Source organism: Ciconia boyciana, chromosome 19, assembly GCF_034638445.1.
Source record: "Ciconia boyciana chromosome 19, ASM3463844v1, whole genome shotgun sequence".
NCBI lineage: Eukaryota > Metazoa > Chordata > Aves > Ciconiiformes > Ciconiidae > Ciconia > Ciconia boyciana.
In genome coordinates this window covers 3,519,455-3,531,779 of record NC_132952.1, presented here as the reverse complement: position 1 = coordinate 3,531,779, position 12,325 = coordinate 3,519,455, and the positions used below count along the sequence as shown (strand labels likewise).

General features: G+C 46.3%; 1 protein-coding gene across 4 annotated transcripts; it reads left to right on the top strand.

Moving 5' to 3' along the window:
• The first annotated feature begins 1,707 nt into the window (after nucleotides 1-1,707).
• AGTRAP (angiotensin II receptor associated protein) lies at nucleotides 1,708-11,489 on the top strand. Of its 4 annotated transcripts, XM_072884031.1 has the most exons (7): nucleotides 1,708-2,070; nucleotides 3,029-3,083; nucleotides 7,355-7,389; nucleotides 7,611-7,722; nucleotides 8,333-8,531; nucleotides 8,760-8,798; nucleotides 10,757-11,489. In XM_072884031.1, the coding sequence occupies exons 2-7, from the start codon at nucleotides 3,042-3,044 to the stop codon at nucleotides 10,861-10,863; spliced, it is 534 nt and encodes a 177-aa protein (XP_072740132.1). In that variant the 5' UTR covers nucleotides 1,708-2,070; nucleotides 3,029-3,041; the 3' UTR covers nucleotides 10,864-11,489. The 4 variants fall into 4 exon arrangements, with proteins under 4 accessions (XP_072740132.1, XP_072740133.1, XP_072740134.1 ...); XM_072884033.1 differs by lacking the exon at nucleotides 3,029-3,083 and having other exon boundaries at nucleotides 1,760-2,070; XM_072884032.1 differs by lacking the exons at nucleotides 3,029-3,083; nucleotides 7,355-7,389 and having other exon boundaries at nucleotides 1,735-2,070.
• The last annotated feature ends 836 nt before the right edge of the window (nucleotides 11,490-12,325 follow it).

Genomic DNA, 12,325 nt, shown 5'->3' with positions numbered 1-12,325 from the left:
AGTGCTGAAAGGAGCAAAGACGCCCACATACTGCTGCATCTACACAGTGCTTATACTTAAACTGGGACAGTGGAATTTGTCTTTATAACAAACAGTTCTCCTTTGATAGATACCTATCCTGGCAGAAGGGCATCCCTATTGCACTTTGCACCCAAACACTGAGCCAGCAATATGGCTATTCAAAGTGTCTCTTTATCTTCCCCCCCACCCCAGGTGTCACATCTTCTTTTTGTCCTTTAGGGTAAAACCCAGTCCTTGATATTATTGGGACCACTAGCATTTACCCCACTTGATGCCACTACTTCTGTGAATAGAGGCAGGCCTTCCCTGCAAGACACAGAAATGGAAATTAAGTCACAGCTGATGTGGCACGTGGCAATAGATGAGTTATATTTCAATCTTTCATCTGGTAAAGTGGCACATTCAGAGATTCCTGGGGGGGACTTTCAGAGCCTTTTTTTTTTTTTACTGCTGTTCTGAGCTATGCAGCCAGTCAGTTTTGTTCTGCTGCTTCCTCTGGTTAGCATTTTCTAGGTTGTTTCATTTTGGCATTCAATACTTTGCCTTGGGAGATCTTCAAGTGTGCTGCATATTAGCAGTCAATAGCACTCAGGGTGCAGTGAAGGACAGGCTAGATAGGGCTACATTTCTGGCTCGTTTGAGAATGTCTGAGTGTAGATTCAGCACTGCACAATTCTCATGCATAACCTTGCACTGCACTGCTTCAACTGGAAATGAGATTGAAGGATGACTCATACATTTCCACATTCAGCTTCTGCAATGAACTTCTGACTCCTTGCTCATCCCTTAGAGGCCCCATCTTTTCTGTAAGAATAAATGATGACAAGAAAGCAACTGACACAGTAAAACATTGTAGTCTTACCCTGCAGACAGGTAAAGCATACACTGGGCAAGGAAGGAAGGGTTAGAGAGTCAATCCTGACTTCTTGGTTCTGTTAGTTCACTTGCCATACTTGGGGAGAAGACTGCTATTATGAACTGGACAGGAAATGGTAAGTTACAGCTGTACTGTGTGGGGTTGGGTTGATCACTTATCAACTTCCCTAGCTCTAAAATGGGAGAAGCTTTCTTTCAGAATGAGAGATGAGGACTTGTGATTTGTACCTGGCTTTTAGGCAAAGAGTTCAGTCATCTAGTTCTAGGGAAAAATCTAGGGCCAAAGGAAACAACTAAGTCTCTGCCAGCCATTCTAGCTACATGGCTAGAGACTCCAGTGCTCGACCACAAAGACTCACCTGAACTTGACTCAGTTATTGTGTGATACAGCTGAGCACAGCTAGCGCCTTGCAATTGCTTTTTTATTGGTGTTTATCAAGTGTCTTTGTCACTTCTGACCTTTTTGCTACAGTACTGATGTGTGCACAAAAGCTTTCTGGAGGAAGACTTCCAGAAAGCTGCTAAGTCCTATACATGCATTAGCCTTCTTGGACTACAAGAAGTGACTACAGTCCAAGTATGCTGTCAAACCTTCCCTCAGCTGCATTACGCGTGTAAGCAGCAGGAAGAACCGTTTGGCTGGGTCTTTGGAGTCAACAAACTCATCCAGGGACACTTTTAACCTGCTGGTGGCTTTCTGTTTCGGAACCAGGTGCTGTGCAATACGCATCGGGTAGCAGAGTATCCAGACCATTTCCTCGTCTGGAACGCGGCCGTCTGACAAGAAATCACCACCTGCCACCCAGTCCACAACGGCACACCCCAGCACCACCGTGCATCACCCGGCGCGGCAGAGGGCACGGTTCAGGGCAGGGGCCGGGCCTCCCCGTCGCTCCCGACCCGACGCCGTGCCGCCAGCGCCCGAGGACCCACCGCGGCGGCGGGGCTCCGTGGGGCTGGGGCCGGGGCCGGCCGGGCGCGGAGGGACGCCACCGTGGGGCGCGGCCCGGCGGTGTCCCGGCTCCTCCCGCCCCGCCGCCCTCCCCTGGGCGGCCCGGGGCCACCCCGCGGCGGCGGCGGGGCCCGGCCCAGCCCCACGTGAGGCGGCCCCGGCGCCGGGAGTCACGGGGCCGGCGGGCGGCTGCCATGGAGCTGCCTGCCGTCAACCTCAAGGTAGGGGCCGCGGGGCCGAGCCGCTCCCGGGCTTCCCCGGCGGCGAGGGGGGCCTCTCCGGCTGCCCCGTGGCCGGCCGGCCGCCCGCTCGGTCGGGCTCCGCGGGCTCCGAGAGAGCAGGCTGCCCGCCGCGGGGCCGGGGGCTGTGCGGCGCTGGCCGAGGCCCCGCCTGAGGAGCGGGAGGGCTGGGCGGGGGTTCCGCCGGGGCGGCAGCCTCTTCCCCGGCCGCGGCTCGGGGGAGGCGGCGGCGCGGGGCGGCCGGGACGCGACCCGGGGAGCGGGCGCTTGGCCCGGCCTGCCCTCGCCTCTCGCACGCTGGCCAGGTTTGCGCCTGGTCCAGGGCCTGGCTGAGGACCTGGCTGGGAGATGCGGAGGCCTCCGAGGAGGAGTCTGGTGTTTCTAAACCGTTTTCATCACATGGGCAAACGTTGCAAAAGCTCTCGGTCATTAAGAGCGGCAGGCAATGACTTCAAGGTTCTCTCTTACTTCAGGGCAGTTGCTGAAGTGGCCAACGGCTGGGTTGGGACGACAGCTGGTTATTAACTTGTGTCCGTGGAGGTTTTCAGCTCAGCTGACCAGAGCTAATCCAGGATAAACACTACGCAAGATCCTGAGGAGGCAAAGTTTTTGCTTGTCAGGCAAAATATCTTAGAAAGATGGTCCCACTTGGGGTTATCATCTGGTAGATAATTGAAATTGCTTCTCTGTTGGGGGGGGGGCTTCAGTTGGGGGCTATTTGGTGAATATCTGGTAACCAGAGAAATGGGAAATAAGGGGCTTACCACAGTTATGTTACGCTTTTCAGTTTGGGAAGAAGCACAGCCTTGCGGAGAAGCTGGAGGATGCTAAAATCACTTTTTTGCTTTTGATGTTGGTGGTTGGTATGGAAGCCTTCCCTCATACCAGACGGGTGAAATTTTCCTCTTTTTTTTTTTTTTTTCCTCTTTTGTATTTTCAGAGTCCTGAGATGCATGTGCCTTTTTCCAGCTTCACTACTTTGTGTATCTTGTCTGGTACGGCAAGTTTCAGGTGCTTTCTTTGGTTAAAACTTTGCCCAGGGAATGAAAGCATCACTGATCACACCAGGTTTTTTCTGCTATTGATTCATAAAGCTGAGTGGTGTCCTCGGAGCAGGCTGCCTACAGGCTGGGTGGGAGGGTAGTATTATCTCAGCTACCGTTATGAATTCAGCTTTGTACAGGAAGGCTTTTGTGTGGCTGTGCTAAATAAAGGCTTGGTGTTCATATGATGATGTTTCCCCCTCTTACTAGTTCACCAGGAAAAGCAGCTTTCCTTGTTAGAGGCAAGTAAGCAAATGGAGCTTTCAGGGCCTGGCATGTGGATTATATTACCTTCTGTAAACTAGCTGATACTTCGCTCTGACAAGTTTGGACTATTGTGTGCTTCCCAGGGCACTAGGAAGATTACAAGATCTTGCCTTCTGCTTTCTTTTTTAACTTGGTTTGATTTTTTTCCCCCATGGTAAAACAACAGTGAAAAATAAGGATGTTTAATTAAAAAGTTTGCCAGCATGAAATACATGTTCTACCATGGGAGGTGGAGATCGGGGAGCTGAAAAAAACAGACTTCTTGAATTCATGAGTCACCATAACAACACATCTAAAATGTTGCCTTTCTTCTGTGGTTTCAGACAACCATTCCCAAATCTCTTCCTAGATAAGAGTGAGCTTGTCCTGGGCAAACTGTTTTCAGCACTAAGAAATTCCTTGTTGTCAAGTCTGCTGGTACTGCTCTGGGGCTGAAGAGCTGGGGAATGGGGAATGGGGAGTTAATAATTGTACCTGCGTCTTTGTACTTTTCCTGAGTTAGGGCCTGCTTCCCTGAAACATATCACAAAGGTAGGAAAGATTCTTATTCAGAAAGGGACTGGAAATAACACGCACTCCTGCTATTCATTGGGATGATCTGCTTACAGTTTCTGTGAGATTAAAAAAGATGAGCCTCGTGATAGAAGAAGCTTGGAGAAAACTGCATGACTGAGCTGTGTTTGTGCCAGAACATAGCAATGTCTTAGCCTTGAGGTCTCTCTTTAAGCTACTTGCAGAGCTATAAAATCAATGTAGCAGGCCCTAGAGTGGATGAGGAACATGCTCATGAAACAGCATCTACCTGCTCAGCTCTAATAGTAATGCTCAGCAAAGCATGTGAAGCAGCATAACCATATTTTTGCAGTGAATGCTTGACACCTAGGATTATTGCAATAAATATGCAGAGCCTCGAAATACAAAGTTTGAGTTTGATCAAGCCTGGACAATGCCCTACAATCCATGTGCCTGGGAACATATGTTTTGTACTTGGGCATTTTTAAATGCTAGGTCACAGAATCATAGAATAAGTTAGATTAAAAGAGACCTCTGTATGTCTAGTCCAACCTCCTGCTCAAAGCAAAGCTAACTTCAAAGTCAGATCAAATAGCTCAACTCAAAATTCAGCTGACTGTTAAAAATCTCTAAGGATAGAGCGATGACAGCCCCGTTGGATAGCCTGTTCCACTGCCTAACCACTCTCATTATTATCGCTCTGTTATAATAATGAGGAGCATGCCCACAGGTGGCCACTCAGATCTGTATTTTGGTTAGTATATCCTCGGGTGAATATGCCACTCAGAGTAGATGAGCTCACTCTCAAAAAAAAAAAAGTAAGTAAAATTAAAAAAGTTAGATACTACAAGAAAATAATTGTAATTTAGAACCATGTAGTTTTTAACTTAGTCAAAATTCAGCCTTGTGCTAGGTTCTGTGCTGAAGCATGTTTAAAGGAATGAGTTCCTATTCCAAAGAGTTTCCCATCTAACGAGACCAAGGCAGAACCAAGCTCTTCTTATGCTTGGCAATTAGTTCCATCACAGGCTGGGATTTGCAGAGGAGCTAGGAATTCCCCTTAGCTCTCCCCAGTTTCCAATGGGATGCTTTTAATCACATGGTCATCTTTCTGCCCAGAAGGGATGGGGACAAAGGTTCCACCTTTCTTATTTTCTGCTCTCAGCACTGGTTCAAGTCTTAGGAGTTATTTTCTCAAAGGAAGAAATGTATGCCTTTCTTAGGTACAGACGTAAGTCCTTGAACAGATGGAAAAAATTTGAATTCTTCTGCTGTCTCATCAGGAGACTGCCTGCAAATTACCTAATCTCACATAGTGACTGTAGCTTTAAAGAATGTTTTTCATTACCACTACATTTTCTATGTTAAAGCATACCAAGACCACCAGCTAATTCCATAGTGCCCTGAAGAACTGTCAGGTAAATTGGACTAATAACCAGGACAGGAATGCCTTGTTTTTATTTTGGCAGTCCCTCATACCATCAGCCCTAGTTTACCCGATTTTATGCTGATGACTAAGCTTGCTTCATAATTTAATAACTGCAATATTGATCTAGGCAACTTTAAAAAAAAAAAAGCCACCCTGCCTAATTATGTTAACTGGTGAGCCTTGAGGGGTCTTGCGGGTATGTAACATGCAATTAAATACTACCTAATTAAGAATTTCCCTGATGTTGTGATAGTCTCTTGAGTAAATGCTATTTGCATGTCTGCATTCTTATCCAAGAACATCTTGTATTTTACTGATTAGCAGTTTCTGCCTGGTCTCCGTGGTACAATTGGGGAGAAGGGAAAGCAGGGGGTGGTGGTGAAGCACTTTGTAGGCTTTAATGAACAATTAAAAAACCTCATTAATAAAAATCTGTTTAAGCAGTGTTTGAAGTTATGACAAAGTCTAGGCTACTCATGGTGAATGCTCAGCAGACGTGCTAGGGTACTGCAGTGAAGCAAGAGCTCTGTCTTATCAGAAGACACATTGTGGTATCCTGGCAGAGCAGCATGAGCCACAGCAGATGCATCACTCCTGTTGATTTCCTGGCTGCGCTTCGCTCGTGTCACAGCTTCCTTGGTTATTAACTTTCTTCTTGAGCAACTAGTTTTGTATTAAGTTAGAGCATGGATAGGCATTTTTAAGTCAGTGAACATAGCAGGATGTCAGTAGATCGTGAGGGGTGTTTTTAGTGTCTTCATGCTCCTATCTGCATACAGCTTTCCTGTGTCCACCAAGTAATTTAGCCTTTTGCTACTTACTCATTTCCCAATGTTCGGGGTTTGGTTTTTTTTTTGGTGGGAGTATGTGGAGGGAGTGTGCTTCAGAGGGGTTTTGGTGGTGAGTTTTTTTTTTTTTTATATCGAGGTCAGTATAAATGCTATTGGAGCCTTTCTCACACCTAGAAAAAAATGGAAGAGTGCCTGTTTCCCATAGATCCTCTGATATGTCCAGGCTTCAGCCTTTCTTTTATGAGGCTGCTGATAGAGCCTGTCTTCTATATTCTTGTTTTCACAAATGTTTAGAGAGTGAGTATGAGTGATCTCCCTTTGTTGAGACTGGCCAGCAGGCTCAAAAGCAAGTGAGCATATGGATACATGTATAGAAAAAGACTGAAGTGGTATATTCTTGTTCCCATTTGCTGTCTTAATAAACATGTAGAGTATGTCTCCTTGGTTACAGAAATGTCAAGTGCTGATGAAGAGAATCCTTGTGTCACTTGTTACAGTAAGATGCTTTCTTCTTGGATTTGTCCCCTTGAGCGCAAGGATCAGGATCATTAAGGACATTTGCAAAGTACAGAATCTGTGACAGCATTCTGTTATCGCTGCTTAGGGCACTGCCTGTGCTTGGGCCCTGGTGGCTTCACTAGGAATGAAAAGAGCTGTGTACTATGGCAGCATCAGGTTCTCGGGTTCCTAGAAGATGCCTTCAGGTCTGTTAATATCGCAGTGAGGTTGAACCACTGCTCTGAACAGACTGGAAGCAGGTAAAAGGGATGATTTACTGAGGACTGGAGTGAAATTGCTGGGAGCTGCAGGCATGACTTTCCATGGACTTCTTGGTGATGGGATGCCAGATTGGCCATGTATAAACTGTGCTGGCATAGTGTGAATGAGATTGCCCAGCTTTCTGTACAAACTCTTCTGAAGTTCCAAAATCAATAACCCATTTAGAAAAGACTAAGTGGGCCCTGAATCAACTGTTGACAGAGATGACAACAATAATGAATGACTACAGTGTAGCACCACAGGAAATACGCAGCAATAGAAGCAGAGAAAAATGGTTTTGTGTCTTTACTGTCCCAGTTGCTGCACCAGCTTTCTGCGCTGGCTCATGGGTCCAGGGCACTCTTCCACCCATCCCTTGCAAACAAGATGGTGTCATTTCACGTCGATCCTCCCGCAGTTCTCCCAGCTTGCTGACCTGTCTTCCTCTCTGTTTTTTTTCATAGGCCATCATTCTGGTACACTGGCTGCTCACAGTGTGGTGAGTGATTGGTAACTGGCCTGGCCTGGGTGAGAAGAGGGTATTCCTTCAAACTAGGAATGGGATGTTCTTGGGGAATCAGCACTCCCTGTTTGTGCCTTTGTGCAAGAAGATCCTAAATCTAAGAGTGAGGTGTTCGGATGGGAACAGGGATGAATGCAAACAAACTGTTGCAGGCTTACTGTGAATGTGGGTTGGGTTTTTTTTGTCTTGTTTGGTAGGGGATGCATGAATGGCATGTTTCCAGCCTCCTATGCCTGGGGAAACTTCAGCGTCCTTGCCGTGGGGATCTGGGCCATCGTGCAGCGAGATTCCCTTGATGCCATCGTAATGGTGAGTGTGAGGGTATTTGCCTCCACCAGGCTGCTCAGGGAGAGGGTGGAGGGCAGAGACAGCTTCTTGGAGTTAGTGATGATTTTCAGCTGTTCCCAATACAGCAGTGAACAAGTCAAATTCCCTGTTTGGGTTGTTTTGTTTCGTGTTTTTTTGTGTTGTTGTTTTTTTTTTTTTTTTTAAGAGAGCATATAAATCTATAAGCACTGTAAACCATGGTGAGAAGCATTCGCTGTCACTTATTTTGCATCTCAGAGGTGAGGCATACTTGATTCTTACTTTTTTTACCTGCTGTTGTGACTTGTAATGCCAGGGAGGACTTAAAGCATTTAATATGCTTGAGTTAGAGGGGCTTTATAAAACCCTTCTCTGAACATTAAAGAGATGTCGTGCGCTGTCTGACAGATGTGAAGAAAATACACAAAATACAAGATCATTCATTTAGGAATCTCTGTCTACCTGGGGCAGTGTGAAGGGTTAGCAATGTGTGACACTGGGGTGAAGGCATGCTTGTGTGGACACAGATCTCTCAGGAAATAGATGCTGTAACTGTTACTCCTAGTGGTTAGTCCCCTATTCAGTTCATGTCCAATTCTCTCTCTGTTTCCAGTTCCTGACTGGCCTGCTGCTCACAGTCCTCACAGACATCATTCACATCTCTGTCTTCTACCCTCCAAACAACTATCTCAGTGATGAGAAGCGTTTCAGTATAGGCATGGCCATCTTCAGCCTCCTCCTCAAACCTGTGTCCTGCTATTTGGTGTATCGAATGTATCGGGAGCGTGGAGGAGAGTACACCTTTAACATAGGTAGGATGCTTCCTCTGCCTCCACATCAGTGTGGGCCACCTCCTCTGGTGTTAGGGAGACCCCCTTGCACTTTGGACCTTTCAGCCTGAGCTCTGTGCAGCTGGATTCTGCCCCCCCTTTCCAGGGAGAGGGGGTGCTTGCTTTCTCTTGCTCATGCCTGTTCTCCCGTTTTGTGGTTCTGGTGTGTCTTAGGCCTTAAATTTACATTCTTCCTCTCTTCCCTTGCAGACCGGGAGTCCTCGTCTGACAGCCATTTGGCCTACAATGGTATTGATACCACTGCTGTCTCTCTTATCCAATATAACCAAGAGGCTTTTCCTCTCTTCCTCCTCCTGCATTTGTGTGTGCTTGTTGGAAGCCTTTGGGTGTCCTTCTGTCTTTGCCAACCCTTTCTTTTCCTTCTGCGGGAAAGTAGAGGCAGCATCCCCTCTAGGTGGATTATGCATGAGAGGGAAAGAAGCTGGATTTCTAACTCCATGCTTTCTCTGGGCCTCACATGTCCTAGCTACTTTGATTGCTTTGGACCTCCATTTCCTCACCTGGAAAACGGGCCTGATGTTTACCTCGTGGGACTTTGCCTGGAGGCACTCATTTTTCTCCCAGTTGTACTTGCTAATGATATTGTGGCAGCCTTGCCAGAGAGAAGAGGCTGTGGCTGGATGTTCTGGGTCTCAGTCAGCTTTGCCAAGCATGCCTGGTGCTAGGCCATGCCGGGGCAGCTGCTAGGGATTGTTTGCTGTGTGGGAGTCTACCCCAGCAAAACCAGCAGCCTGGCATGGTTATCTTTTTACCTTCTGAAGAAGGCTGTGCAGGACAAAGGATGGTATAACTGCATTACAGTGTTAGAAAGCTGTCACTTGTGCTGCTTTGGTACTAGCAAAGAAGATAATGCTTCCTGTGAAAAGAGGTGGATACCTGCAGAGAAGGAGAGACCATGGAAGGAAACCATGGCTTGGGGCGCTGTGTGCCATTTGCATCTCTCTGCTAGTGGAATGTGCGTGTCTTCTCCATCAGCCACTTGTGCAAATGCCGGACAGATCTGTCTTAACTGGGTCAGAAGGATTGTGAGTCAACTGCAGTGCCTTGCTGTGGGCCACATTTGTGCCAATTTTTATTAGCTGCTCACTGTGCTTGTAACTGGGATTTGACATTTGTATCCCGTGGAAAGTGTAGGTATCATTGAGGAGTTCATCCCTTTACTTAGAATTTGGGAGCACTTCTTTTCAACCACACTATCCCAACACATGCATACTGTCTGAGAGTCTCCTCTCAGGCACAGGTTAGAATTCAGACAATTTGTAGTTTCATACCCTCTCCTGAACTCTTTCTCACAAGATTTTCAGTACAAACTGTGTGCTGTTGTTTTGTCGAATGTGGTTGACAAATTTCTTCTCTCGTTTTCCTGCTGTCTGGCGTTTTCCTTTTGAACCTCACAGTGTTGCATTTTTCCTGGTCTTCTCTGTCTCGTTTTCTTTCCATACAAAATCTCTTTTTGTTGCTTGGCAGCATCCTTGCTGCATAGGACAACCCTCTGATATGGTTTGGTGCCCACCTTTGATTCAGATTGCTTTCTAGCCACGGCAGTTGCCTGGCCTATAGATACAGAGCTTTCCATGCACATTCTCTGTCTGTCTCTCTTCTTTCCCTGCTTATCCCCTGGACAGTAATGTGATTTTGTACCATTCTTGTGCCACAGGCAAATTGTTCATAGTGCAATTGGGGGCACTGCTGGATTCAAATTTAGGGCCATGGTGTGGCACACTTGAGGCGTAGCTGTGTTGTTGGGAAGAGTGGTTCATGGATGAATCATGCTCTTAAATTTATGCTGTCAGCTAGCCATGGTTTCTGCTGCTTCTGTTTTTGTCTGTTCATTTTTCCACTAGATCTCATAAACTCGATCTTGCTGAAATGTGCTATTATAGGAGCCTGTTATGCTGCTACATAGTATTGCAGGTCTTAGTAGCCACATGGCTGTGTGGAAAGCAAGAGAGCAGTTCTCAGGGAATGAAGAGCCATGTTCAAATGCATCTCAGTTATTTTGCCTTTGTTGGAAAAATGAGTTTTCTTACCTCCTGCCTGTGTAGTGAGGATCACAGAACACAAGTGCTGGGGAGCTGGTAGAGCAGCTAATGTGGTGTGCTCCTGAGCTGTTGGTTTCTCTTAGGGGATTCAGTTCTTGTGCTTTTGTTTTTTTCCAAAGCGTGTTCTCTTCAATCTCCATTCAGGTGTCACCCGTGCAGGCCGGGATCGCAGCACCTATGAGCCAATTGATCAGCAGGATGCCCCTCCACAGTGGCCTGACTCAAGCAAGACAGCGCAGCAGCCGTACTGAGGCCCTTTCTGCAACGGAGAATGGACTCTTCCCTTGTCCGTTCTGATGGAGCAAGAACTGCTACTAAGCAAACGGGAGAGGATCTGATTTTTCATTTCTTTTGCCTCCCTGAAGGTTAGGCAGATGGGTTCCTGCAGTAAGACCGGAAGATCTCTGAGATGTCATGTTAAACACTGTGACTCTTTGTAATCCAAATACTCTCCTTTCCTACCTCCCCCTAAATCCCTCCTCTGTATGTGTGAGTGGATGCGCCTTCTGCAGTCTTCCAAGTCTTGTACTGTGCATCCTCTCTATTGTAAGTAAGGGAACCACTCAAAATATTCCTGGACAAGCTGTCTTTAAAAAGGCTTTTGGACTGCCCTTAAATGATACAGTCTAGCCTGCTTTTCTGCAGATACATTTCCAGGAAACATCTGGGAGTTCCTGAGGGCTGTTTTTGATGGTGTTATTTAACTAAGATTTATGACCATAACTCCCTGTGCTAGCTGTAGTGGTTTGCACAAAGCTGGGGTTGGTATAAAATGCTCTTACTGGGCCAGGGAGCTGCTTGTGCTCCCAGTATGTAGTCTTGGGTTTTATTCACTGATGCTTTTATGCAAATTGAATGTCCTTCAGGATCCTTAAAATGGCTGTTGAATATAGGTTATAGATACTCCATGCCTTGAAATGTCCTTTTGCCTTCAGCTGCCTATCTTAACAGACCTTGATATGTTACATTTTTCTAAGAAAACTATAAAATGAACACAGTTTTTCTGTGTTAGAAAAAGTTACACTGGTCACCTATGTCTCATTTGAAAATGTAGGTATTCCTGAGGGTTTGGGACTGTAGCCAGGCAGTCTGGGAGAGTCATTATGGGGGGAAGGTCTCCAGGGCTTTGACGGCTTTTAGTCTAAGCTTTACTCAGACAAGTAGAGGGTACTGCTTGTAAATGTGTGGGTGGGCAGGTGGGCTAGTAAAATGAGGATTGGGGAAAGGAAAAGATGGGTTTATTTACACTGCAGCGGTGAGCTCTGTGGGGTGTGATAAACTAAACTCTAATCTTATGCGCACTAAATCTGCCCTGCTGTGGCTTTCAGGTAAAATCCTAAAAAAAAAAAAAAAAATGTTCAGCAGGATTCTTTTTCAGAAGAAAAAGAGTATGTCAGCTTTGGCAGAATGAAAATACTAGTGCTAGGAAGATCTGTGTTTTTCTGAAGCAGTTTCATTTTCAAAGTTTACATCTGTTATTCTACAATTGCATTTCTCTTGACAAGACCTGCTACTGCATTGATTCTTCAGTGACCAAGAGCCCTGTTAACTTTGCTCTAACCTCTAGAACCATGCCATTTGTATTTTTAAAACCAAGCAATTTTCTCCCAAGTTTGATCACTTTAAACATAAGCAGATGCTTCTTCTGCTATGCTGCACAAGCACTACAGTGACCTGCTGCTGTACCTGGACCACCATCATTTATGCTTGGAC

Bases quoted from the DNA above. Each gene is read 5' to 3' on its own strand.
- AGTRAP (XM_072884031.1), top strand. From the start codon at position 3,042: ATGTGCCTTTTTCCAGCTTCACTACTTTGTGTATCTTGTCTG. The intron at 7,723-8,332 runs GTGAGTGTGAGG...CTCTGTTTCCAG, and splicing joins CCCTTGATGCCATCGTAATG to TTCCTGACTGGCCTGCTGCT. The intron at 8,799-10,756 runs GTATTGATACCA...ATCTCCATTCAG, and splicing joins CAGCCATTTGGCCTACAATG to GTGTCACCCGTGCAGGCCGG.